Below are 27,409 nucleotides of genomic sequence, written 5' to 3'. Positions count from 1 at the left end.
CCTAACAGAGCCTGCCTTAAAATACAAAAACACACAAAACACAATTAAACAAAAAATAACAAGGAAGTTATATGTGTGGTTTTGTCCTGAATTGTTTCCCCATTGCAACACTTGCAGAGAGGTTTTGACTACGTGCTGTGCTGGGTTCATGGGTAGGAGATGCCCCCTGCCACAGACCCAAGCTGAGCAGCCATGCTCCTCTAGCTCCACCTTCTTGGATGGGGACCTTTCAGGGTTTGGGCCCTGGAGATTTGTTTAATGGAGTCTTCTTGGCTGTTGGATTTTTGTTGTTGTGGTGGTGGTGGTTGTTTAATATTTTGGGAGCCATATCTGGTGATGCTCAGGTGTTACTCCTGGTTATGTGCTCACAAATTGCTCCTGGCTTGAGGGACCATATGGGATGCCTGGGATCGAACCCAGGTTCATCCTGGGCAATCACACGGTTTTGTGACACTTTAGGAAGGATGAAGGTACAGTCAGCGTTTACAAGTTTATAAGCTAAGAGAATTAGGGGCAGGCACGGTGGCACAGTAGGGCATCTGCCTGGCAAGCACTAAGCTAAGCTAGGACTGGGCTTTCTGCACAAGACAGTCAAGAAGAAGTTTTGTAAAAAAAAAAGAAGTTTGGTTCTTGAAAATAAGGAATATTTTGTTCAAGAAAATAAGGAATATTGAATTGTCACTACAAAAACTTTCTCCGATGTTGCTACTTCCAAGTACATTGAATATATTTGGAGCCGGTGCTTACAAATGAATCTTAGGGGCCGGGCGGTGGCGCTAAAGGTAAGGTGCCTGCCTTGCCTGCGCTAGCCTTGGACGAACCGCGGTTCGATCCCCCGGCGTCCCATATGGTCCCCCAAGCCAGGAGCAACTTCTGAGCACATAGCCAGGAGTAACCCCTGAGCGTTACTGGGTGTGGCCCAAAAACCAAAAAAAAAAAAACAAATGAATCTTAGATGGCATAGGTTTATATCTGATATAACTAAAAAGTTGTTGATGTTATTTTGTTTGGGGGCCACATCAGTTGGTGGTCAGGGTTTATTCCTCTCTTTGCTCTCAAGGAATCACTCTTGGCAGGTCATAGGAGACTAACTGGGGTTCTGGAGATTAAAAGGAGGTCTTGCCACATCTAACACATCTTACTCACTATACTAACTCTCCAGTCCCTACTCAATTTGGCTGGGGAGGGTTGGGTCACACCCAGCGGTGCTCGGGGTTTATCCTGGCTCTGCACTCAGAAATTGCTCCCGACAGGCTTGCGGACTATAAGGGTTGCTGGGATACCAATCCAGGTTGGCCGCGTGTAAGGTAAACACCCTACCTGCTATACTATTGCTCCAGCAACCCTACTAAATGCTTTTGACTGTGTATTCATTATTTATATTATAGTTTATATTATTTTAGGTACATATATATACATTTTTTAAAGTTTTGACAGTTTTATCCCCATCTTTATTGAGGAGCTGGATGGTGGTCTGGCGTGGGGGGAATCTCAGTCCCCTGCACTAAGTGGTCAGCACAGGGGGCCTGTGGCTAGATGTCCTGACCAGTGCCCCTGATATACCAGTGGAAGAGGAAGAGAAGTCCTGGCATTTGGGATCTTCTGAGAACAGCTCCAACCTTCCCAGTCTGTGTATGCATAAGGGAAGATTTTCTCCCCACCCAATGTCCCCCCGGGCACTAGTTGCCAGGCCTTGGAACTTGGGGATGCGGAGGCCAACACTGGTGTTTGGAATGCCCCTCATTCCTTGTCACTAGGTACCGTAAATCATTCTGTGAACAATCACGTTTATTTAAAATAATTAAGTGACTGGTGTCCCTCTGCTGGCCTGTCTGTTGAATTAGGTAGAGACTCAGATGGAGCAAAATCTCTTGAGTGGTGGAATCTGGGGCAGACCTAGGCCTGGACCTAGGAGAGTCTTGGCTTCTTGGCCCTGGGGGGCCGTCTCCTCTCCATCCAAGTGGAGGCAAAGATGAGAGTGCTTCCTCTTGCCCAGCCTTGGTTGCGCCATGGGTGGGGCCGGATCCGGGGTAGGGGCTGATGCAGGAGCCACCTCTGCCCCGCTGTAGAGCGGCTGCGTCCTGTGGGTTGAATCCCGGGTGGAGGTGGTGGCGGTCGTGGGGCCTGGAGCGCCTCTCGGTATCCCTGGAGCCGTTCAAAGAAGAGTGCCGCCGTCTTTGCCAGAGACTATTGTCTGACCAAAGGCGCCACAAAAAAATCTTTCACCTGGGTGAACAAATTGCCCATTTAGAGAAGGCTGAAGAGCTTCAGGAGCCCAAAGCTCCGCACGGGCCCATATAAACACACAGTGATTGTGCCATCCCTGAGCATGTCTAGAGGAAGGCCGCATGCACCCCCAAAGCTGTTACAAGGGTCCAGAGACCACGTCCAGGGATGACGTCAGCAGTACGAGCCCAGAAATTGCTCTTGACAGGCTTGCGGACTATAAGGAATGCTGGCGTTCGAATCCAAGTTGGCCGCATGTATGGCAAACGCCCTACCTGCTGTACTATTGCTCCAGCAACCCTACTAAAGGTTTTTTGACTGTGTATTTATTATTTATATTATAGTTTATCTTCTTTTAGGTGTGTTTATATATGTATATATATATAAGTTTGTTGGAGTTTTTTTTTTTTTTTTGGTTTTTGGGCCACACCCAGTAACGCTCAGGGGTTACTCCTGGCTATGCGCTCAGAAGTTGCTCCTGGTTTGGGGGACCATATGGGACACCGGGGATCGAACCGCGGTCTGTCCAAGACTAGCGCAGGCAAGGTAGGCACCTTACCTTTTAGCGCCACCGCCCGGCCCGTTTGTTGGAGTTTTGACAGTTTTATTCCCAGTTGGAGAAGTGATCATCATCTCTTATTCTCATGGTATATTTTTTTCTCTTTTAGTTTTGGGGCCACTCCTGGTGTACTCAAGTCTTACTCCTTATTCTCACTCAAGAATTATTCCTGGGTGGCTTAGGTTACTATTTGGTGTATTTGGGATTATACCCAGTCAGCAGCATTTAAGCACCCTACCCACTCAGCTATCTCTCCAGTTTCTCACTACTTGAACATACTTGAACATAATGAAGAGAAGTGGTTGAGATTGTTATAGATGAACACATTTTCTTTTTTTTTTTCGTTTTTTTTTTTTTGGTTCTTGGGCCACACCTGGCGGTGCTCAGGGGCTACTTCTAGCTATCTGCTCAGAAATAGCTCCTGGCAGGCAGGATCCACACGAACTACTGATGTTCCTAATAGAGGGACTACATCAGGACATGCTTACTGTAAATCTAATGACAGACAAAACTACACATCTTATGGAAAATGAAAATTATGAAAATTTCGTCCAGAACACCAAAAGGCTCACAAATCTATTATTTTATGATCTCTTTCAAGGATAGTTCAAATCTATACTACAGTGTCTCACATGCCACCAAAAGTCTGAGGTTTATGAGACATTTGTTCATTTGTCTCTGGCTGTTACATCTACAGATAAATGTACATTGCAGGAATGCCTCTCTGAATTTTTTAAAGAAGAGTAAAGGGAGGACAACAAAGTTCTGTGCAACAGCTGCAAAACTAGAAGGGATTTTTCAAAGAAAACGTACTTATGGAAACTGCCACCAGTACTTATAATACACTTGAAACTTTTTGCTTTTGATGGCAAACAAATAAAAAAATTGCATACATATGTAGATTTTTCCTTTAGAAGACCTCAATTTAGGAGAATTCACTTCAGAGAATAAAAGCAAGATTAAAAAATACAACTTATCATCAATGTCAAACCATTATGGTAAAGTTCACTATGGACACTGTACTTCATACTGTAATATTGCTGCAAAACAACACTGGATCAATTTTGATGACAAGAAGATCAAATAAGTCCCTAATACATTGGTGAAATCCACAGCAGCATACATCCTGTTTTATACTTTTTAAAGATCTACAATGAACACCAGATAATCATTTCACTTCTTTATCGGTTGCTATTAATGCTCTAGAATTCTTTCCACAGGCATGATCAATGAATATGGATTGAAAATCATGGACTCCTAATGTGTTTTATTGTATGATGGATTTATGTCTTAATTTCATTATTGCTCTAGGTCTTGAAAGATTCAGAAGTCCTAATCTGGCTGCCCGACACAGAGAAATGAAGAGGCTGATGAGTCCCAGCAAATGCTTTGAAAAGTGCTTTAATACTGACCATTCGGAATGGCCAGGGTCAGTGGATTCCCAGAATAGGACCGGAACCAAAGACCGCGTGGTTCCCTGATCACCCCCTTATATAGGATGGGAAGTGGGAGGGGAAGGAGAGTCCTTGAGGGCTGGACTTCCGCTACGGTAACACGAATCATTGGTGAGGTACGGGTAAAGGTGGGGCCGAGGCAGTGATGACTTCCTTAAGGGGCGTGACACCCGCCAAGGTTGGTGGGGGGGGGCTGATTTCCCTTTTCAATCCCCACTTCTTGTACTTGAGGCTTCTAATCCTAGAAGCCAATGTGATTAGGGGCCTCCACTTTCTGATATTCCTGGCTAGAATTATCTGCATGAGCTAATCCGTGGTGTAATACCATAAGTTTAACTTTTTCAACCTGGACTTATATGAATGTAGTGAGGCAATTATGCATGAGCCAATGGCTACCAGAAATAAAAAGGCCCAGGAGGGGCCCCAGTAGGGGTATTAGATAGGGGAGAATCCCACCCCATAAAGACCATAAGGGACCATCCAGTAGCTCCTGTCCTATTTTGGCCAGCTCCTCTTGATGGTGTTTGATTCTGTCCCACACATTTGAAATTAACTTTTGTGAGAGTCTGTTATTCCTGTTTAGCCCTGCTGGCCCTGCTTCCCTAGTTACCAATTTACCTGCAACTTCTGAGCCTTACAAGTAGAGTGCTCACCTACAAGACCTAGGAGTGCCTCCTGAGAGATTTATGCTAGGCAGAGGGATGGGCTCTGTCCCCAGGATGATGTCAATGTTGGGGAGCACTAATGCTGGGACATATAAGCCAAATTTTCACCACATATTTATACCCATTTCGGAGGTAAATACCCTGGACTAGAGGGAGCAGGCAGGACTTCTGAGCACTGAGTACCTCCTACCTGACCCAGGTCTACAGATTTGGTGCTGTTATGCGAATTTGAGGATTCAAAGCTAAAAAGGGGCTACCTTTTGACATAAGTACAGCTAGAAGAAGCAAAGGTTAGATTACCTAGTCAGACAGGGACAGCCAGAGGCCAATTCCTCCCCCCCCCAAGAGGGAGGCAGAGGCTTCCAGCTCCCCCCCAAACACACACATGGGAAGAAGTAGAGGACCGGAGGTAAGCAGTTTGAGCCCTTCCTTAGCAAGTGCCAGGGAGAGCATTTTCAGAGTCAGTGAGTGCATTAGGGCTGAAGTGTGCCCGCCGGACCCGTATCTTGAGGGGATTCTCAGTGTGCTCCACTGTGAACTCAGGAAGCATGTCGTCCACCTTGACAGCAGTTTTTTCCACATAGGCTCTAGTGTTTGCGAGCGGTACCGTTTTACTAGGACCTGGTCTCGGCTTCTGGGGCTCATATGCCTGAGTTCCTTTCAGACTTGGCTTTGTAGGGGGCATTGATGGCGGCCGGCCAAGCTGCTAGGAGAGTGGAAGGGGGAGAGAAAAACATTATAAGACTCAGAAAACATTTGCACTGGGCGGGGCGCCATATGGGTGCTGCTGTAGGAAGACTAGGATTTTTCTGGTCCTATGAGCTGACTTAGCTGGATTTTTAGGGTTTTCTCCTTATAGGCTGTGAATTTCATAACGAAGATAAGGAGTTTTCTGCTTTCTTTTCTTCAATCCTGCAACTTAAACAGCTGTTGGGGTAGAGAGGACAGTAGAGCCCTAAACTCCAGTTGCCTTTCCTGCACTGGGTTAGATAGAGATGAAGAAATTTCATTTTTAGTAATGACTGTTTTACTTTTAACATTACCAAGAGAAGCATAATTTTTGCTACCTGCTTTAACCTTTGGGATAGATAGGCATAATGTTATTTTTAGTTGTTAACTTGGCTTATTAATTCTTGTGGCCTTTTTCCCCTTATTTTCCCTATAGCTTTTTCTGATGACCATTTTGCTTTAGAGATTTCATCACCCTAGAAGTTATTAGAGGGAACGTGGTCGAAGATCAATCTTCTGTAGCTACTTCAGGCTGACAGGGGACTGCAGTTTCAATCTCTAGATAGGGTGAAATTTCATATTTCCCTAAAGGAGCAGTTAACTGGTCCACTTTTGCAGTTTTAACACCTGAAAAGGATCAGATCAATTATACAGGGGAATATTACTTAACCCACTCAGGCCTTGGAGCAGTAAATAGCACAACTTGAATGGCACAGCTGTCCTTATTGTCTGTAATGATAGCACAAATTAATCAACAGAAAACAAAGCATTATAGCATTATGAATAAACACAGTTCTGAGTTACTTTAGTTAGACTAACATTTGCATTATAGTTTATGATTTGGTTTAATACAACTAGTAAGAGCATTTTTACATAAGTTACTTCAAAGAAGTGGGTTTTAAGTTAGGCCCACTAGAATTTTAATTAGCTACCTGTTGTATTACATAATTAAGGATGGAGCTGGATGGTGATGGATTTCTTTTTGCCATCCCAGGCCACGTGGCTCAGCAACCCCATGAACCGGCGAGTTCCAGGCCCAGGTGAAACGCGAAATCACTCACTCACAGGCAGGCTTCAGGAAGAATCATCTTTATTTAGGCCCTAGCCACCACATGTGTGTGGCCTATCTCATAACCTTTCAAGCATACAGCCATTCTAGGCTTGCCCTGCGTCTTATCGTCTTTCAGCCATCTCCCTCAGAGAGCCCAGCAGGGCCAAAAGGCAAAAGCCCTTAATCCCCTGGCTTCCGGGTTTATCTACCTATTCCAAGACCCCTCCCAGGAATGGGCCGGGTCTTGCAGGTAAAGTCACACCTATTATCCGGTTCCCAAGACCCCTCCCAGAAATGGGTGGGTCTCATTAGGTACCCTACAGCTACCAAAAATGGTTTTTCTCTCCACCTTTACCTTGTACCTTACCAGGTATTTGAATAACTTGGCTTTTTCCTTTGCACATATACAGCACTGTTGGAGAAATCTCCATCTGGGGCAACCCCATTACTTACAGAGCTTTTTTTTGAGGATAGGTTGTAGACACTGCAGGTTTTCACAGTCACTCAGGTTTGGCTGATGAGATGGTTGGTTTAGCATGAGGATTTTCTGGCTGGGCATCTCACCCTCTGTAAGAATATTTAGAGGTGACTTGTCTGTTCCACTCCTCTCCAGGTTTGTAAGAGACTGACCTCGAATTCTCTTCTCCTGAGATTGAGGGTGAGAGCAGGGCCCACAGGCTGTGATGATCTTCTAGGAAAATCTTCAATTTCCTTACTCAGGCCATTTATCTCAGTCTCTCTCCGGTCTTCTCAGCTAAATGCTTAAGGATGCCTGCTTGTCACACCACCTTAACTCCAATTATTCCTCTGAAAGAGGGCTTTGGGGTCCCCTCACTAATTTTTGGATTTTCTGTCTGCATGGGGATTACTCCTCATGCAGAGAGGAAAGCCATCTGCTTGTATCTTGTGCAAAGCAACATGATGACATGACATAAAATAGTACTAAAAGGTTCTGGGAGAAGAGAAAAAGCAAATATTACTTAAATTACTTAGATAATTTTAGAATCTTTTTCTACAACGAAATATTTCATACATTTTTAAAACCATGACCAATTTTATAAAACCTCCTGTGATACAAATATTAATGTTCTTGGTAACATATAATAAAAAATTGCAAAATAATATTTTAATTATGCCTAATTCTACATATAGAAATTTACTTAGTTTTCTGACCTTGGTTTTGCAGGCAGAAAACACCAGCAATGAAAACACCAGCAATTTGCATTACACAAATTAATTTTGAAAACCAGAATGAATGCTTACTACTTTTGGCAGAACATGCTTAAAAACATTTACACTTTTTTTTAACCTAGAGACATATTAGTAATTATTTAGTTTGATTATACAGATTTTATTACACATTTTAAATTTTTGTTGCACCACTTTCCTTTCTGCATGCAAGGCAAACGCCCTACCATCCGGCTCCTTCTCTTTTCCTTCCCTTTTTTTTTTAAAAAACTTCTCCACTCATTCTTTTGCAGTGGTTCTGCTGCTAAAAATCTCCACGTGATGGGGCCGGGAAGGTGGCGCTAGAGGTAAGGTGTCTGCCTTACATGTGCTAGCCAAGGAACGGACAGTGGTTCGATCCCTCGGCGTCCCATATGGTCCCCCCAAGCCAGGGGCGATTTCTGAGCACATATCCAGGAGTAACCCCTGAGCGTCAAACGGGTGTGGCCCAAAAGCCAAAAAAAAAAAATCTCCACGTGCACCGAAAAACAAACAAACAAAAATAACAACAGTAATCTGCAACATCCTCTTATTTTATTTTTTAAGACATCTTTAAGTTAGAAATTTAAACGCTCAAAATTTTTCCTGCCTTCCAAACCATTAGCTAGATTTTTCTTTGATATGTAATTGACCCACATCCCCAGCCAGGTGAGTTTGGGAGAACAATAGTCTGCCCTGGGGCGTGGTGAATTCCTTCAGGCTGGAGAGTTTAAAAAGCTCACATTTTTTTTTCTTCAGCTAGAAAAAAAAGCGGCCAGTTGCTCTCTTTGGCCTGAACACATGGCAGGATAGTTGGGGATCGCAAAGTCCAGAAATTCTCCAGGGAAAATTTATCCCCGATGGCCATTTGAGAAATCTGGGGTTTGCAATTTCCAACACCCTCCGCCATGTCCCTAGCGTGGCCCTTGCACGCGCCCGCTCCCTGGTTGGGGGGGGGAGCGAGTTAGGCGGGTTTCGGGCACCCTCTCGCCGCCTGCGTCCTCGCTGGGGGTTTTTGTCTCTTGCTTTTTTTTTTTTTCGTCCTCTCGCTCCCATCACCGGTCCGGCCTTCCTCCCCTCCGTCGCCAGGGTCGGCGACTGGCCCTCCCGATCCCGGGCTGGGACGACTGACGGGCACGCCGGTGGTCGGCCCCTTTCCCCAGGTGTCGGCCCGCAAGAGGGGGTCGGGCGCGTCCCATGGTCAGACCAAAGAAAAACATAGAACACTCAGACAAAAACAAACAGACAGACAGTGGCACCACACTGAAACAACTAAACAAATGTGTTCAAGTAATCTCTGCAGCCCACAATAAATCCTAGACAGACAGCTATGCCAATGACCAAGTTTTTGAGCTCCACAAATCACAGGCAGACAACCTCTCTCCCAGAAGCCCAGGAACGTCTTCCTGCTGCTCTTACTGAACCCCTGGGGTACCACCAGGGTTGTGACCTAAGCAGCCAAAGCTCGTCAACTTTCCTGCCCACCTGGTATACACGTCAAGTTGGGGACCACACACACCTGGAAACACATCAAGTGGGAGATCCCTAAGTCACACGGGGGACTCTAACCCTCCTATTATACAAAGTCTGCTATCACTCACTCGGTTTCCACATCGAGCAAAGAGCTCATAACATCAGCTAAGCTACCACAAAATCAGCTTCCCACTGGACACAGAATACAGACAGACACGAAGCAAAGCGCTCTCTCTTACACACACACACACACATCAGAACTCACCAGACCACCTGTTCATAACTCTGTTTCAGGCAGGATAAGGACTCCTGGTGGCTCGCCAACTGAAAGATTCGGACGTCCTAATCTGGCTGCCCAACACAGAGAAATGAAGAGGCTGATGAGTCCCAGCAAATGCTTTGAAAAGTGCTTTAATACTGACCATTCGGAATGGCCAGGGTCAGTGAATTCCCAGAATAGGACCGGAACCAAAGACCGCGTGGTTCCCTGATCACCCCCTTATATAGGATGGGAAGTGGGAGGGGAAGGAGAGTCCTTGAGGGCTGGACTTCCGCTACGGTAACACGAATCACTGGTGAGGTACGGGTAAAGGTGGGGCCGAGGCAGTGACGACTTCCTTAAGGGGCGGGACACCCGCCAAGGTTGGTGGGGGGGCTGATTTCTCTTTTCAGTCTCAGTTAATCATGAAATTTTACAAGTTAATTTAGTCAAGGTTCAACTGAAAGAAATTTCTCATCATGTTAATGTTGTTTTTCATTCTAGGTATACTCATTTAACGACTTTCAGTCTTTTTATTTTAACATCATTGCTTTATTTACCTCAATTTAGGTTTTGAGACACTGACATAATGATAATTTTTAGGTGGACTTTCTTCACAGTGCTTCTTGCCTATGATGGATTATCATAGTTACTGTTATACAATAACATTGTATATATACTGTTATACACTTATAGTAGAGTTTTCCATGTTTCTATTATGCATGAAATTCTCTTTCAGATCTGCTCTGCTCTGACATAAAAATTTTTTTGAATTTGAAATGATTTATCTAAACAGTTGCCGGCTATTACATTTTAAGACGCTTTTAGTTGATTCAGCTGAATTCTCTTTTCTTTTGCTCTATTTTGGATCCTTTCCAACAAATATTTTTTAGTATGAGTGAGTGCTATGGCCATATTTTTTGTGAAGTCTGTATTTGTATGTCTTGTTCAGTGTCTGTTTTGCATATTTTGTATATAGTTCCCTTTTTCCTAACTTTATCTTCCGTCCTAACTTTATCTTCCCCAATTTCGTCTTCCTTATCCTTCTTCCTAGTTCTTAACATTTAATTCTCAGGATTCCCTTCACATGTGCAACTCATCTCCTTCACCCACAATTACAAGCCTCCTGATCTCGGCCCAAGGAAGAAATCCGTGACTGTTGAAGTTTTGTATCATGTTTGCTGCAAACTTGTTGAAAATGAAGCCACCTGGAATTTGTGTCACAATGAAACCCCAGAAAAAAGATCCATGGATAAGACCCACAATCTCTAGATGCCAGTTAAACTGTGTTATCTGAATCTCTGGTTTTCCATCCACATACACAGTGCTATTGTTGGCCATCTCTACAATGGATACCCCAAGATTGCACCAATCCCAAAGAAAATGCAGAAGCCCAACCAAATCATGATGGCTTCAACCACTTTTCCAGACCCTTCAACTGTCTTTGGCTGGTCTTCTTGGAGTTCCAGACCCCTCATCTTTACAGATTGATATTGGACTCTGTAGAAATTTCACCTTTTGTATTTTTCTTATAATTGTCATCCTTTGAATTTATATTTGGTACTACACTTCTTTTGACTATTGTAATTAATGTTTTTCTATTTTAGTTTTTAATCTTAGGAGTTGATGTTGTATTACATTAGGGTTTTGCTTTCTTGACTAAGTGGGTTAGATGTTGTTGTCTATAATTTCCTAAATGATATATTTGTCTGGTCTCAGGGCTTTTTGCGTGGGCGCATCAGGCAAAATACTAGGTTTATAGGAGGTTCCATTCATTTTGGATGGATCCTCAAGTTGTTTATTTACACAGGGAGGGTCTCTGCCTTAAACTTTTTGTTTTGGTTTGTGACTTAAGTTCCCATCTATTAAAAACGACCTTATTGGTACATCAATTTCGGACATCATATGGACTTCAGCCTGGATTAAGAACTTGGATTAAGTTCAGAAGCCTATTGTACATCATTGCAGTGGCCCCCCTCTGTGCAGGGGTTATATGCTTCTTCCTCCAAAATAAGGGCCTAATTCAATGACCTCAAAGATGGGATTTCTGGTCTACCTTGCTTGAATGAAAATGGGGCTGGAGAGATAGCATGGAGGTAAGGCACTTGCCTTTCATGCAGAAGGTCATTGGTTCAAATGCCGGTATCTGCATAGAGTGATTTCTTAGCGTGGAGCCAGGAGTAACTCCTGAGCACTGCCAGGTGTGACCCAAAAACCAACAACAACAACAAGTAAAGAAAAGATGCTTCTTTTTGCCTGCTACACAACCTTTCTGGCGTCTCTTCAAAGGATCTATGTAAGACTTCGATTTATCCTCTCAGGAGCTTGTAGTTGATTCCTTGATACATGTTTTTGGTTTTAGACACCCTGTGTTTAGGTTAGAAGTTTTCTTTACATTTTCCTGTGATGCGCGTATGCAAACAGCCGCTCTTTTATTATTGACTAGTTTTTCCTTTAATAATTTTTTTGGTTTTGGGTCACACCCGGCAGCACTCAGGGGTTACTCCTGGCTCTCTATGCTCAGACATCACTCCTGGCAGGCTCGGGGGACCATATGGGTGCTGGGATTCGAACCGATGACCTTCTGCATGAAAGGCAAATGCCTTACCTCCATGCTATCTCTCCAGCCCCTCCTTTAATAATTGTAGACAATATTGTTTACTAAAAACAAACGGGGGGAATTGTTGTGTATGTAAATATTTTAGGGGATTATAATGTTACTGACCCTACCCTGATCGGTGATTGTGTCTGACCCTAGGGTGTGACCTGGCATTCTGCCCCCTCCCTAGGGTAGTACCTAATTCTGCTTCCACATTGGGTGGTATCTGATCCCACCATTGGGTGGGACCTGGATGGTATCTGATCCCACCATTGGGTGGGACCTGATTCTGGGGGATAAAAACAAGGGTCTGTGGAAGGCGAGAGGCTTTTGGCAGGAACTGATGCTGAGGCTTTGGACTTCAGTCTTGTCCACCGAATAAAGCTAATATTTCCACAAGCCTGACTGTCTGCGAGCTGTTTACCCGACGTTTCACCTCAGAACCGTTGGCTAGACAGGGTGTCAGATGCGTGCTTAGAGCTGAAGGGGAAGGACCTCATCCTCCATACCTCCATCAGTCAACCCAATCAAGGGCTGATGTGCAACATCACCTTGCAATTTTCCAGCCACCCACACCCAAGACTGACTTCCATTTTTTCTTTAAACATCCCAACTCTGAAACCCAGGGGTTTGAAAGATTGCACAGCGGTAGAGCGTTTGCCTTGCAGCCTGCCAAACGGGGATGAATCTGGGTTCAATCCCCAGCAGCCCATATGTTGCCCCAAGCCTTCCAGGAGTGATATCTGAGCTCAGAGCCAGGAGGAACCCCTGAGCGCCACTGGGTGTGGTCCACAAAGCAAAAAACCCAACTCTAAAGCCCAGCTTTGGCCAAGTCCTGCCCTCCCCGAATCTGGCCCCCTTCTCCAGAATTTGCTACCATCACAGTGCTGTCCTCTGCACGTGTGGTTCAATCTTCACCCCAACTGCCATCCACAGAGAACACCACAAAGGATACCTCCAGACACTCCCACCTCCCCCAGCACTGTGGGATCCTACGTGTGTGCTTCTCACCCGGCTGTGAAGGGTGGTTCGGTGAGGGGCACTGGATCATTTATTCCAGATGACATATTTAGAAATGAGGAAGTTTCTGATACAGCAGTTTGAATTGAAAAGAGAAAATCAGTAGCCAATTGTGGAATTGAGAGCATCTTTATTAGTTAATTAAAGAGCAATAAGGGCCTTGACTAGGGTGACACAAGGTTATGAAAACTAATTCCAATTATATTAAATTAAAATAATAAAAAACACTCCAGATGGAGAAGTTCTTGCTCTGCCCTGGAAGACAAAAAACAAGTGGTCTGTAACAGGCTCACAGGTTATTCTTGTCTCTTGGCTCAGAAATCGCCCCTGGCAGGCTGAGGGACAGTATGGGATGCCGGATTGAACTACAGTCTATTCTGGATGGTCTGCTTGCATGGCAGACGTCCTTACTCCATGGCACGGGGGACTCTAAGGGGTGCGGGGATTCGAACCACCTTTGGTCCTGCTCAGCTTTTGTAAGGCAAATGCCTTCCCACTGTGCTATCTCTTGGGCCCCTGATCTTTTTTATTTATCACACCTGCCAGTGCTTAGGAGGTGCTTCCCAGTGCAGGGATGGATGTGTATGGGATCCAAAGTGCCTCGAGTTAAACCCAGCTGGAGCATGCATCACAAGCTAGTCATGACTTGCCAGACCCAAGGGGGTTTTTCTCCTATTAAAAATTGTTCTCGGAAATCTAGGGAGAGAGCATGGCGGCAGGCGTTTGCCTTTCATGCAGAAGGATGTTGTTCGAATCCAGGCATCCCTAGGTTCGCCCTCCCCAGCAGGCCAGGGGCGATTTTTGAGTGGAGACCATGAGGAACCCCTTAGCGTTGCTGGGCGTTGCCCAGAAGGGAATGATAGCGTACTTACCCCGTTGGTCCATGGGCTGGCGGGCTCATGAACTAGGCTGGGGGTGAGTCTGAGGCTGGGGCCAAGGATGGGGCCAAAGCGCCCCCTCCACGGCCTCTCCCTCGCCCTCTTCCCCTGCCGCGACGCCCTGCAAGGAACACAAGCTAGTCTAGTAAGCAAAGAAACTTTCCCAGACCCAGGGGGCTTTCTCTCCTATGAAATTGTTGTGCGGTCCAGAGAGAAAGCCAGGCGGTAAGGCGTTTGCCTTGCATGCAGAAGGACGGTGTTTGAATACGCCATCCCATAGGGACCTTCCCCCCCTCCCGCAGCAGGCCAGGGGTGACCTGTGAGGGACCAGGAGGAACCCCTGAGTGCGCCCGAGTGGCCCAAAAGCAAATGACCACTTACCGCCTTTGGCCCTTTGCCTTAAAGGCGAACGGGAGTGGTCTCTAACTGCTCCCACCGCCGCTCTCATTTCGGCCGCTGTCCTTTCTGCCAATGCTGATTGTACCCCCTCCAACACGACTTGTGCGAGTTGTGCGACTTGTCCCACTAGGCGCCGCCACGGGTCCTGCTGCTGGTAGCGCCTGTCACTGCCCAAAACCCAAAATCAGAAAGACTATTTTGCTCAGACAACCCAGGTGGCTGACTAAGGAATCCCGCGAAGAACCCCGCATCCCAGACGGCCCCCGCTGCCTTAACAGAAACCATGTTTCCCCATGTTGGTGTGCAGAAGAGAGGGGAGGCCGCTCTGGGCCCAGCCCGTCAAGAATCCCCTATGGTTCAGCAGAGAGCCCACCCCGAAGTGGCAGGGTGAGGGCACAGAGCAGTCGAGGCCTTTCCAGGACGCAGCCAGCCCACCTCAGTCCCCAGCATGCAGGTCTCCCCACATGGCCTACACAGCCCTATCTCCCTTCCAGCTCTTCAGCAGGCTCACCCACGAGGACGACCACGAGGACAACCACGAGGACGACCACGGCGAGGACGTGTACCATTGTCCTCCATCTCCAGGCTTCGCCTGACCTCCAACTCTCTGTCTTTTAAATCCCCCCCCCCATCCCAGGTGCGGGCAGTTCTGATCATTCATTCAGGTGGGATCAGTTCAGGTGGGGAGGGGTTACAGTTGGGCACACGCACCTGGATAACTGAGGATTTCCAAACTCCAAAGTATATTTCCCAGAATTGCGCAAATGTATATTAAAATTAGATAAAAAAAACTTTCTGTTTGCTGTAAGGCACCTCTAGCCACCCTGCGACCCAACTCTTTCGCTTCACACTCAGGGAAGTGCCTGTCACCACACACATCCCCTTGGGCCCAAGTCAGGGGCTAATGTACCCATGGCCTCCCGCCTGGGCTCTGTCCCTTTCTCCGCTGGGGCAGACTCTGGGTTTGTTTGTTTTGGGGTTTCACTGGGCGCAAACATTGATCACTCACCGTCCTTTCTCATGGGGGGAGGTTCGTTGGCCATAGGCCGTGGCCTGATCCTTCTCCATCTTCAGCCGGCGGGGGCTGGGGTAGAGCTGCGGACTTTGGGGCCATGGGACTGCTGACGACACCCCCGTGGCCACCTCGGACATGAGAGTCACCGCCTCCGCCTGTTTTTCATCCTCCTCCTTAATCCGTATGCTGGTGCTGTGCCCAAAAACAAAAACAAAACAAACAAACAAAAAACAATGGTTCCCCAGTAGGACGTTTGCTTTCCAAACAGTAAACCCAGGTTGTTGACTAAGGTGGTTGGCTCGGTTTCCGCATCCCATATGGTCCCCCAACCCAGGACAGATTTCTGAGCACAGAGCCAGGAGGAACTTCTGATGTCACAGGGTAGGACCCCCCCAAATGAAAATTTTCACAATTCCAATTACCATTAAAACCTAAAAAAATGAACTAATCCTCTCGCTAGAAATTACCATCTAGCAATGGAGGTGCTCACCAAGAAAATATGAATTTACCGGCCAGAGAGATAGCATGGAGGTAAGGTATTTGCCTATCATGCAGAAGTTCAGTGGTTCGAATCCCGGCATCCCATATGGTCCCTGAGCCTGCCAGGAGCCAGGAGCAACTTCTGAGCATAGAGCCAGGTGTGACCCAAAAAACAATATATATATATATGAATTTAAAAACTTTTGTTTGGCTTTTTTTCTTACAAAGGGAGAAAGAAGCCAAGTAGCTTTGGGCCATGAGTGCTACCCCAAAACAAACAGGTTGGGGGTAGGCAAAAAACAAGGGGTGAGGATGCAGATCTGAGAACCAAAACAGGCATACCCCAGTTGTTCCCAGCAACCCCACTTGGGTTTAGAAAGCACAGGCAGTCTCTCACTAAAGGATAAAATAAAAATAGCTATATCCTCACCTGTAGCCCTAACTTTGGGGCACTGGTTTGTTGTTTTTATTGGTTTGAAGGCCCCACAAGCAGGCGCTCAGGGGTTAATCTAGGCTCCACACCACAGGCTCAATAAGTGACCATATAGGGTGTCTGAACTCCAACCCTGGTTCGGCAGCTTGCAAGGCAAACACCCTCCTCATTCAGCCTTGCTCATAGCGCTCTCTTAGGCTCAGGCCCTTCCATCCCCCCAAACTTGCAATAACTGGAAGGAATCAAGAGATTAAATAGTGGAGAGATAGCACAGGGCGTTTGCCTTGCAAGCAGCCGATCCAGGACCAAAGGTGGTTGGTTCGAATCCCTTTGTCCCATATGGCCCCCGTGCCTGCCTGGAGCTATTTCTGAAAAGACAGCCCAGAGAAACCCCTGAGCACCGCTGGCTGTGCTCCCCCCCCCCCCGAAAAAAGATATCAAATAGAAGGAATGACTTTGCAGGGCATGAAAATATAAGCATGGGAGAGCGAAAAAGAACACAGAAATCTGTGTGCACCTGGGTTAGCTTTTTCACCAAGGGTAGCTGACCCCTTAGGGTGCGCATCCCGAAGGAAGGGGAGCTGGGAGAGGTTGGAAAAACACTTTGAATTGAATGCAGAAACCGGACAATCTTGGGGCTCCCAAGCCCGAATCAGAACCAGAACAAGCAGGGGCGACCCAAAAAAGGAACCTCAAGAGCCACGCATGCAGACACAGGGCGAACCTTCAACCTCAACCTCCCACAACCCCAAATACCGTCCCTTGACTCCACGCAAATATCCCCCTCTCCCCAAAATAACCCAAATCCATGCACAAGCGGTGTACAGCACAGACCCATGGAGCCTGTGTCCTGCTGGGGAGACTTGGCACGGACGAGACGCTGCATAAAGGTGCACAATAGGGCACCGCGTGTCGAGCAGATGAGCTGGCTGTACAGCTCTTGGGGCGCATGGGCCAGACAGGAGGTGCATTCATCCGTGGGCGATGGGCCAGGGAAGCACTCATATCTGTCACGGACACATGGAACCAAGCACACACACAAAAAGCGGGGCCAAGAGCACTCCAAGCCTCGGGGACCGTCCCCAAGCCCAGCGCAGCCTGTGGGTCTAGAGAGTTTGGAGAGCCTGGAGCACGCACGCCACGTCGTCCAGGGGGAAAACACAGAGGGCAAGGCTTGGGGGACCCTCGACTCACCTCATCATTGTGGTGCTGGCAGATCTAGGTGCTCAGGGAAGAAGGCCAGGTCCACATCCTAGGCCTGCAGCACTGCCTTCTGCTCACACAAGGGGCAGTGCAGCTTGAGGGTGCTATTATGTTACTGATCCTAACCTAATCAATAAATGTGCCCTACCCTAGAGTGTGACCTGGCATTTGCTCCCGCACTAGGGTGGTACCTGATTCTGCTCCCACCCTAGGGTGGTACCTTATTCTGGGGTAAGGCAAATGCCTTACCTCCATGCCATATCTCTAGCCCTGCCAGGAGTTATTTCTGAGTGCAGGGCACAGAACCAGTAGTAACATCCACCCCCCAGCACTGCTGGATGTGGTCCAAAAACTTGAAAAAGAATTCCGTTTTGTGGGGACAGAATGATAGTACAGCAAAAAAGTCACACACACGTATACACATTCACACTCATACACACACATACACAAACACACGCTGACCAGGGTTCTATCTCTGTCACCATCACATATGGTCCCCAAGCAAGCCAGGAGTAATTCTTGAGTACAGAGTAACCCTTGAACACTGCCTGGTGTGACTCCTCCAAGAGAAAATAGTTTTGTTGGGTCGGGAAGGTGGCACTACAAGTTAGGTGTCTGCCTTGCAAGCGGATAGACCGCGGTTCGATCCCCCCAGTGTCCTATATGGTCCCCCAAGCCAGGGGTGATTTCTGAGCGCATAGCCAGGAGTAACCCCTGAGTGTCAAATTGGTGTGGCCCAAAAACCAAAAAAAAAAGTTTTGTTTTGGTGTTAGGGTCACACCCGACAGTGCTCAGGGGTTACTCCTGGCTCTATGCTCAGAAATTGCTCCTGGCAGGCTCAGGTCCCTTGAACCCCATTTGGGGTGATCCCTGAGCATTGCTGGGTAAGGCCCCAACATACCCCCACCCCAAAATGAAATGAAAGTACAGCTGTAAGGCTTTTGTCTTGCATAAGTCCAACCTGGGTTTGATCCCTGACATTCCAGAATATCCCTTAGCCTCCAGTAGTGAGCTTCAAGCACAGAGCCGGAGTTAGCTCTAATAACAGCCAGATGTGTCCAAAAAAAGCAACAACAATACAAAATGGGGCCCAGAGAGATAGCACAGCGGCGTTTGCCTTGCAAGCAGCTGATCCAGGACCAAAGGAGGTTGGTTTGAATCCCGGTGTCCCATAGGATTCCCTTGCCTCCCAAGAGCTATTTCTGAGCAGACAGCCAGGAGTAACCCCTGAGCACCACCGGGTTTAGCCAAAAAACCAAAACGAAAACCAAAAACAAAACAAAACACAAAACAAAATGAAGGGCCAGAGAGGACCAATATATGGTCTTGAGTCCTGTCAAGAGTAATTCGGGTGTGTGGGGGTGATAGCACAGCAGTAGGGCATTTGCCTAGCACGCAGTTGACCTGGGTTCAATCCCTGGCATCCCATATAACCTGTTCATCGAGCCTGTTAGGAGAGATTCCTCAGCACAGAACCAGCAGTAACCCCTGAGCATTCCCAAGTGTGCCCCCCCTGCAAAAAATAATCCCCCAAAAATGTACTCCATGGAGAAAAAAGTAAACCATGTTCAAAGAGACATGAATAAGCCCTGATTAGAATGTCCCCCAAAGAAGCAAATAAAGAGGTGAGGGCTGAAATAATAGTACAGTGAGTAGGGCACTTGCCTTGCATGCATCTGACCTGTATAGGCCACCAGTATTTGCTATGGTACCTCAAGTTCCATCAGGAATGAGTCCTGAACTCTGACCTAGTGTATGTGATTCCAAAAACAAAACCAAGAGGTGTGTGTGTGGGAGACAGAGACAGAGACAGAGAGAGACCTGGAAGTAGACCTGCAGAGTGACCTGGAGAGAGACTTAGAGAGAGACCTGCAGAGAGGAGTGCATGGTACTCTGCATGCAGGCAGAAGATTCTTGTGCTCTCCTTGGCACCTTGCCTTAAGCACTGCTGAGAGTAGCCCGAGTACTGGAGTACTGAGTACTGGTGAAGACCCCAAAACAAAAACATAACAACCATAAGCCAAAAATGGCACAGAGGGGAGGGGCATTTGACTTGCATGTGGCAGAACTTGGTTCAATCCCCAGCACCCCATATGGTTCCCCAAGCCTGCCAGGAACGGTTTCAGAGCGTAGAGCTATGAGTAACACCTGAGCTGCTTCAGATGTGGCCCCCAAACCAAAAACCAAACAAAGAGAGAGGTGAGGGAAGGACACCTTCAGAGGTGATCCCTGAAGAATTGTGTCTGGAGTGGCTCCCAGACCACCAGGTGTGGCCACCCCAAGCCAAACAAGAAGGGTGCCTTTGATACTTGGTCTTCTCTTGTTCTTTCCACAGGGGCTACTTCCCCACATCACTTGGAGCTCAGAGGCTGATTTGGCAGAACTCAGGGACTGCTTGGTGCCAAGGACCATCGAAACTTGGCTTCTTCATTGAAGGACTAGCACAGGGCCAGAGTGACAGCACAGCATTAGGGCATTTGCTTTGCATGCAGCTGACCCAGGATGGACCCGGGTTCGAACCCGTGATCCCATATGGTCCCCAGATAAATGGGTGATTTCTGAGTGAGGAGCCAGAAGTAACCCCTGAGCATCACAGGATATTGCACAAAAAAATCAACAATAACAAGTAAACAAAACAAAACATTTTCCTGCGATGCTGTAGTCCCCGCTGGCCGGTATGGGGCACTGTGCACCCCTCACTGCAGGTTCCCCTTGGGCAGGAGAGGACTCCCAAGGACCCTGGGCCCAAGCAGCAAATGAGGAGATCCAGAGTGATAGTCGGCAGAGCCCCCCATATCCTGAATCACACAAGATATTCCCCATAGGCCTACAGCTTGTCTTTGAACCTTTCCCCAAAGGCCCACTTTGACATCCAAGGAGGTCCTAAGTACCCTGAATTGAGGGATTGGGCTAGGGGGTAGTAGGGGCCCTCGGGCACACTTGGCCAAACCCCCCTAAATCCTCCAGGACAATCGCCTGTCACCGCACACATCCCCTTAGGCCCAAGTAAGGGGCTAATGAACCCATGGCCTCCTGCCTGGGCTAGGTCTCCCTCTCCCCTTGGGCAGTCTCTGGGTATGTTTGTTTTGGGGTTATACCTAGCCCTCAGAGGTTACTCCTAGCTCTGCACTCAAAAATCAATCCTAACAGGCTTGGGGACCATGTGGGATGCCAGGGATTGAACCCGGGCTTGTCCTACCTTGGCTGTGTGCAAGGCAAATGCTGAACTGTTGTGCTATACCTCATTTGTTTATTGGTTTATTTATATCCTGGCTCTGCACTCAGAAATCACTCCTGGCAGGCTCGGGGGACCACATGGAATGCAGGAAATCAAACTTGGGTTCGTCCAGGATAGGCCACGTGTAAGGCAAGGCCCTACCACTGTGCTATCACACCGAACACTCCTTACTCCTTATCTTTTTTTGATTTTGGGTCACAGCTGGCTCTATGCTCAGAAATCACTCCTGGCAGGATCGGGGGACCATATAGGATACCGGGATTCGAACCACCATCTTTCTGCATCTAAGGCGAAAGCCTTACTGTTGTGCTATATCTCTGGCCCCTATTTACTCATTTAAAAAATTTTTTGTTGGGCCTGGAGAGATAGTACAGCGGCTTATGCCTTGCAAGCAGCCAATCCATAGCCAAAGGTGGTTGGTTCGAATCCCGGTGTTCCATATGTGCCCCCATACCTGTCAGGAGCTATTTCTGAGCAGACAGCCAGAAGTAACCCCTGAGCACCACTGGTGTGGCCCAAAAACCAAAAAAAATTTTATTTTTGTCACACATTGCTCATGAGTAACTCCTGGCTCTATGCTCAGAAATCACTCCTGGAAGACTTGAGGGAACATATGGGATGCGGGGATTTGACCCACTGTCCTTATGCATGCAAGGCAAATGCCCTACCTCCATGCTATCTCTCAAGCCCCAGTTATTTTATTCTTTGTGGTTTTTTTGGGCCACACCTTGCATTGCTCAGGGATCACTCTTAGCTCTCCTCTCAGAAATGGCTCCCACAGGCTCAGGGGACCATATGGGTGCCGAAGTTCGAACCACCATCCTTTTGCATGCAAGACAAATGCCCTACCTCCATCCTATCTCTCCAGCCCCGATTTACTCATTTTAATAGTCACACTGGTCCCAAAGAAATGTACCCTTTTGAAGACAGGTCCTGGGGAAGTGGTCAAAATAATAAAAATAAAATTTTTAAGGCACTTGTAGTTATTCAGAGCTGAACTTGAGACATGCAGTGTTCCAGCATCGATCATATCACTAAGTATGAACTTTCACTAGTGTTCCCAGGTTCCATCCCCTCCCCCTCTATTGGTTGCATATTTCTTTTCTTTTCTTGGTGGGGGTTTTGGGGTCACACCCTGCAGCACTCAAGGGTTACTCTCGGTTCTAGGCTCAGAAATCACTCCTGGTGGGCTCGGGCGGCCATATGTGATGCTGGGATTCAATGCATGCATGGCAAATGCTTTACATCCATGTTATCTCTCTGGCCCTGGTTGTATATTTCTAAATGACATACTTAGCAAAATCATATTTGATTTCTTGAATTTATCTTTTTTTATACTTTTTTTAAATGGGGAGTAGAGGGGCCTTTTCAGCTGGTGCTAAAGCAGAGGTATTGTGGTCGTACTTGGAGACTATGAGGTGACAGGGATCAAGCCAGGACCCTGTGCATGGCAGGACTGCAATCCAGCCTGCCAGCTACTTCTCACCCCTATTTTCAGCTTTCTCAGTTTCAAGTTAGAAAAACAAAGCCAAGGGCCAGAAAGATAATACAGCAGTAGTAGGCCGTTTGTCTTGATGGCAGCCACCCAGGATGGAACTGGGTTTGATACCCTGCATCCCATCAGGACCGCAGGGCCTGCCAGGAGTGAATTCTGAGTGCAGAGTCAGGAGTAACACCTGAGTGCCATCCAAAGTGTTCGAGAAAATAACAAATGAAAAAAAAAGAAAAAGGAAAACAAAGCCTCAATCAGTCTATTCATGACAAGAGAATCTTTTTTTTTTGGGGGGGGGTCACACCCGGCATTGCTCAGGGATTACTCCTGGCTGTCTGCTCAGAAATAGCTCCTGGCAGGCACGGGGGACCATATGGGACACCGGGATTCGAACCAACCACCTTTGGTCCTGGATCGGCCATTTGCAAGGCAAACGCCGCTGTGCTATCTCTCCCAGCCCAAGAGAATCTTAAATACAGTAATCAAGTGGTTTAAATGTAGTTCTCACCTAGGGTGATTTTTGCCCTCCAGGGAAGAGCAATATTCTGACCTTGGAGATCTTTTCTTTTCTTTTTTTGTGGGGATCAAACCGGCAGTGCTCAGGGGTTACTCCTGGATCCACGCTCAGAAATTGCCCCTGGCAGGCTCAGGAGACCATATGGAATGTGGGATTCAAACCACAGTCCTTCTGCATGAAAGGCAAATGCCTTACTCTATGCTATCACTCTGGCCCCAAGATATTTTCTTTTTCTTTTGTTTTTGGATTTTGGGTCACACCCAGCAGCCCTTAGGGATTACTCCTGGCTCCATGCTCAGAAATCATTAAATCATTTCCCTGGAGTTGAACTGTCTCAGTTAAGATACAAAGAAAATCAGGAACCTCTCCTAACTCAGAAGAACAACAGAGAATATTGCCTTCCAGAGTTAAAAAAAAAAGACAGCCTTTGCTTAGTTGACTAATGAGCCTAGCAGCTGGATGAGAGCTGTCCATGGTTACCATGCTAGAATCACCTTGCATCTTTCTTTGGAGTGTACTTGTTTGGGGGGAAAATAAGACAAACTTCTGCAAGTGGAAATTCAAGCCTGTGCACTCTTCATTTCACTTATAACCTAGCTAGAATTCTGAGTCCGTTCCTTTTATGAGTGAGTGCACTCAAAGAGAAACATAGAGAATGAACTAAAAATGAACTAAGAATGAACTAAAAGGTGCCATTTCCAAAGATTTCACTACATATCCTGTCCAGTGGGAACCTCAAAGCTGTTTAAACAGATTTTAGTCGGTGCAGCTAAGTACTCTTGGAATCCTTCCATAAAGCTTTTCTCTGGCTGGGCTACTCATTCAGATACATAAAGCATTTTTTTAGTCTCCTCAGTATTTTCTCAGAGAGAATAAGGCCTTTTTTTCCTTTTGCTTCCTTACCATTGTGACGAATTTTTACCTTTAGATGATTTTCCTACTATACAAGCAGAATAAAAGGGAAAGGAGGGGAAGGTTTTCGAAAAATGTTGACAAGAATAAAACATGTATCTGTGGGGTAAGCAGGAAGAAAAGAATACTTAGGTTATCTTTAAGAGTGATTGCCCTGATGAAATGAAGGTTTCTAAAGTTTCTTCTGAATCGACAGCACTTGAGAATGAGTAACAATTGTTCATGTCAAAGAGAAGCAATATTTTTCTCTCACACACAGCTAGGAAGAGGGATGAAGAGCAGGAGGGAGAGGTTAAACGAGAGGGAAGGGGGGAGAGAAAAAGAATGAGAGAGAAAGAAGAGAGAACTTAGCTTAAGACTAGGAAGGACTTAGATTTCCCCAAAGTGGATCCATCCTGATATATGGAACTGATAATCAGGAGACATCATGACTGCCCTGATTTCTGGAAGTCTGGATCTTGTAGGCTAAAATAAGTGAGTTTAATCCTAAAAGCTGGGCGGTACCTTGAGCTCCTGTTAGTGAAGAGCTCCATCTCCTGTTCTCTATTAGTATGTTCTCAAAACAATTTCCACTAGCTAGGCACACCAGAGCAAAGGAGAACAGTTTAACCAGTCTATGACCTTGTGTTATGTCGATTTTTTTCTTCACTGAGTGTTTACCAAATTGCAATGACGTTGTTTGTATTGCGATGGATACTGCGAGCTCAGGATATAAATTTTACATGTTTAGCTCGTGATAAAGAAAAAAAGTTGCTACCAATTTTAGAGAGTTTCTTCCAATAATGTTACCATTTCACTTAGAAAATTCAAATCTGTACCTGAGGAAAAGGAGTAAGAAAACTATTGTTCTAGCTCTGTAATAAAAATCATCAATAAAACTATATAAATACGGGCCGGGGGGTGGCGCTAAAGGTAAGGTGCCTGCCTTGCCTGCGCTAGCCTTGGATGGACCGCAGTTCGATCCCCCGGTATCCCATATGGTCCCCCAAGCCAGGAGCAAATACTGAGCACATAGCCAGGAGTAATCCCTGAGCGTTACCGGGTGTGCCCCCCCCCAAAAACTATATAAATGCACACCTGAAGCCGCAGACAGCCCTCTCTCTGGCGACCCTTGAAGCCATCACCGCCGCTGCAGCTAAGGCCAGTGCTTCACTAGCCACTATCTCCTCTGCATTTCCGGGGACCGCAGCCACCCGCTCCACAAAGAAGCACTCCATTTCACGGGTCAAAGCCACCATCTCCATCTCCAAGCTTTCCCTGCCCTCCAACTTTTCATATTGGGCAGTTCTGATCATTCAGGAGGGATCAGTTCAGGTGAGGAGGGGTTACAGCGATAGAAGAGGCATACATGTAAGAATGACTACGTAAGTGACACAATAGAACATAACAATTGGGCAACATGCACCACAATAACTGAGGACTTCCAAACTCCAAAATATATTTCCCCAGAATTGTGCAAATGTATATTCAAATTAGATAAAAAAACTTTCTGTTTGCTGTAAGGCACCTCTAGCCACCCTGTGACCCAACTCTTTTGTTTCAGACTCAGGGGAGTGCTCTTGGCCTGGCCTTGTAAAACCCCCACAGCCCAGCCCGGACCACACAATTTGCTCACCGAGGCTTACAGCTTACAGCTTGTCTTTGAAACTTTCCCCAAACGCCAATTTTGACATCCAACAAGGTCCTAAGTAGCCTAAATTGGGGGACCGGGTTAGGGCGGCTGGGGCCCTCAGGGACACTCGACCAGCTGCCCCCAATCCTCCAGGACGATCGCCTGTCACCACACACATCCCCTTGGGCCCAAGTCAGGGGCTAATGTATCCATGGCCTCCCGCCTTGGCTCTGTCTCTTTCTCCCCTTGAGCAGGCTCTGGGTTTGTTTGTTTTGGGGTTTCACTGGGTACAAACAATGAACACTCACCCTCCTTTCTCATGGGGGTAGGTGCCTCGAGCATGGGCCGTGGCCTTTTTGTTCTCAGTCTTCAGCTGGCTGGGGCAGGGGGAGAGCTGCGAACCCGTCGCCACCACCGAGGTCACTGTCTCCACCTGTTTTTCGTCCTCCTCCTTCATCTGTCTTCCCTTGCTGTGGCCCAAAAACCTAAAAAAAAAAGAAAAACAATTGTTCTGGGTGGGGCGTTTCCTTCCAAGCAGCCTACCCTAAGGTGGTTGGCTCGAATCCTGCATCCCATATGGTCCCCCAAACCAGGAGCGATTTCTGAGCTCTTAGCCAGGAGGAACCCCTGAGCATCACCGGGTAGGACCCCAAAATAAGAAAAAACAATTGATACAGGTCTTGCACCACTTAGCAGTGAAGCCATAAGAGAGGACAGACAGACAAGCAACTTCCTCCGAGAGTCCGCCAGCTCCTTCCCACAAGCGAGGGCTTTTTTACAAGGCACGACTTTATTCTGAACACACTTCCCGGGCTGGGCTGGAGAGATCATGGGACATCAGGAAAAGTGCTTGTCCTGCACACAACAGACACTAGCAGGGTCCACAGGCATTCCCTCTGGTCCTTCACCCCAACACCAGCACCACCTGGGTTAAACCAGTGAGCGAAAGGGTTTGGGGAAAACCTGCCAAAGAGCAGTTTCTCCCCGTGGAAGATCCTGAAATAATCATTTATGTCCTAACTTAAATCATTATCATCATCATCATCATCATCATAATCAAACTTTCTCTACTTTCGATTAAAGTCCAAATCACACTTCATATTTTTTCAAAGTACATTTTATGAGAAGGAAAAGTTGGTCTCAACAGCCTGGGTTTCGTGTTTTAAAGACTAGTTAACTCTCAGCCAGCTCCTACCAGTGGCATGGAAAACAGGGGCATGGGAAAAATGCCTTTTCAAGCGATCCGAGCTGTCTCCCAGGGCCAAGGGAGCTTGTCTTCATTCTTTCTCAGTAAAGGCGCACAACAGGGCACCACGTGGCGAGCGGACGGGCGGACTGTCCAGCTCTTGGGGGCATGGGCCAGACCGGAGGCAAATGCACCCGTGGGTGTTGAGCCCAGGAAGCAAGCACATCGATCGTGGACATAGGAACCACACACACAGAAAGCAGGGCCAGGAGCGCTCAAAGCCTTGGGGCCCATCCTCACGCCCGGCCATTGAGTCTAGAGAACTTGGAGAGCCTGGAGCGGGCATGTCACATCGGCCAGGGGGGGACACACGGAGGGAAAGGCTTGGGGGCCCCCAACTCACCTCTTCCTTGTGGTGCTGGCAGAAGTCGAGACGCTCAGGGAAGAAGGCAAGGCCCTCCTTGTAGACCTGCAGGACAGCCTTCTGCTTGAACAAGGGGAAGTGCAGCTTGAGGGTGTTTTTATGTTACTGATCCGACCCTAATTAAGCATTGGTCCCTACCCTAGGGTGTGACCTGGTATTGTGCTCCCACCCTAGGGTGGTACCTGATTCTGGGGTAAGGCAAACGCCTTACCTCCATGCCATCTCTCCCGCCTGCCAGGAGTGATTTCTGAGTGCAGAGCACATAACCAGTAGTAACACCCCCAGCACTGCTGGGTGTGGTCCAAAAACTAAAAAGAAGAATTCCATTTTGTGGGGGCAGAATGACTAGCCATGAAATGAGAGCTACTGTTGAGATGAA

The 27,409-nt window shown here is 47.2% G+C and overlaps 2 protein-coding genes across 2 annotated transcripts in view; both read left to right on the top strand.

Annotated features, from left to right (window-relative positions):
- Positions 1 to 2,198, top strand: part of LOC125998179 (uncharacterized protein C3orf20-like) — a 43,457-nt gene extending 41,259 nt beyond the window's left edge. Inside the window, exon 9 of the mRNA XM_049766459.1 lies at positions 2,070 to 2,198. Coding sequence (XP_049622416.1) covers positions 2,070 to 2,198 — 129 coding nt within the window. The remainder of the gene's footprint in view (positions 1 to 2,069) is intronic.
- Positions 1 to 27,409, top strand: part of FANCD2 (FA complementation group D2) — a 1,230,368-nt gene that overhangs the window by 1,109,313 nt on the left and 93,646 nt on the right. The window lies entirely within an intron of this gene.

Source organism: Suncus etruscus, chromosome 20, assembly GCF_024139225.1.
Source record: "Suncus etruscus isolate mSunEtr1 chromosome 20, mSunEtr1.pri.cur, whole genome shotgun sequence".
Taxonomy (NCBI): domain Eukaryota; kingdom Metazoa; phylum Chordata; class Mammalia; order Eulipotyphla; family Soricidae; genus Suncus; species Suncus etruscus.
This window is presented reverse-complemented; position numbering and strand designations above follow the sequence as displayed.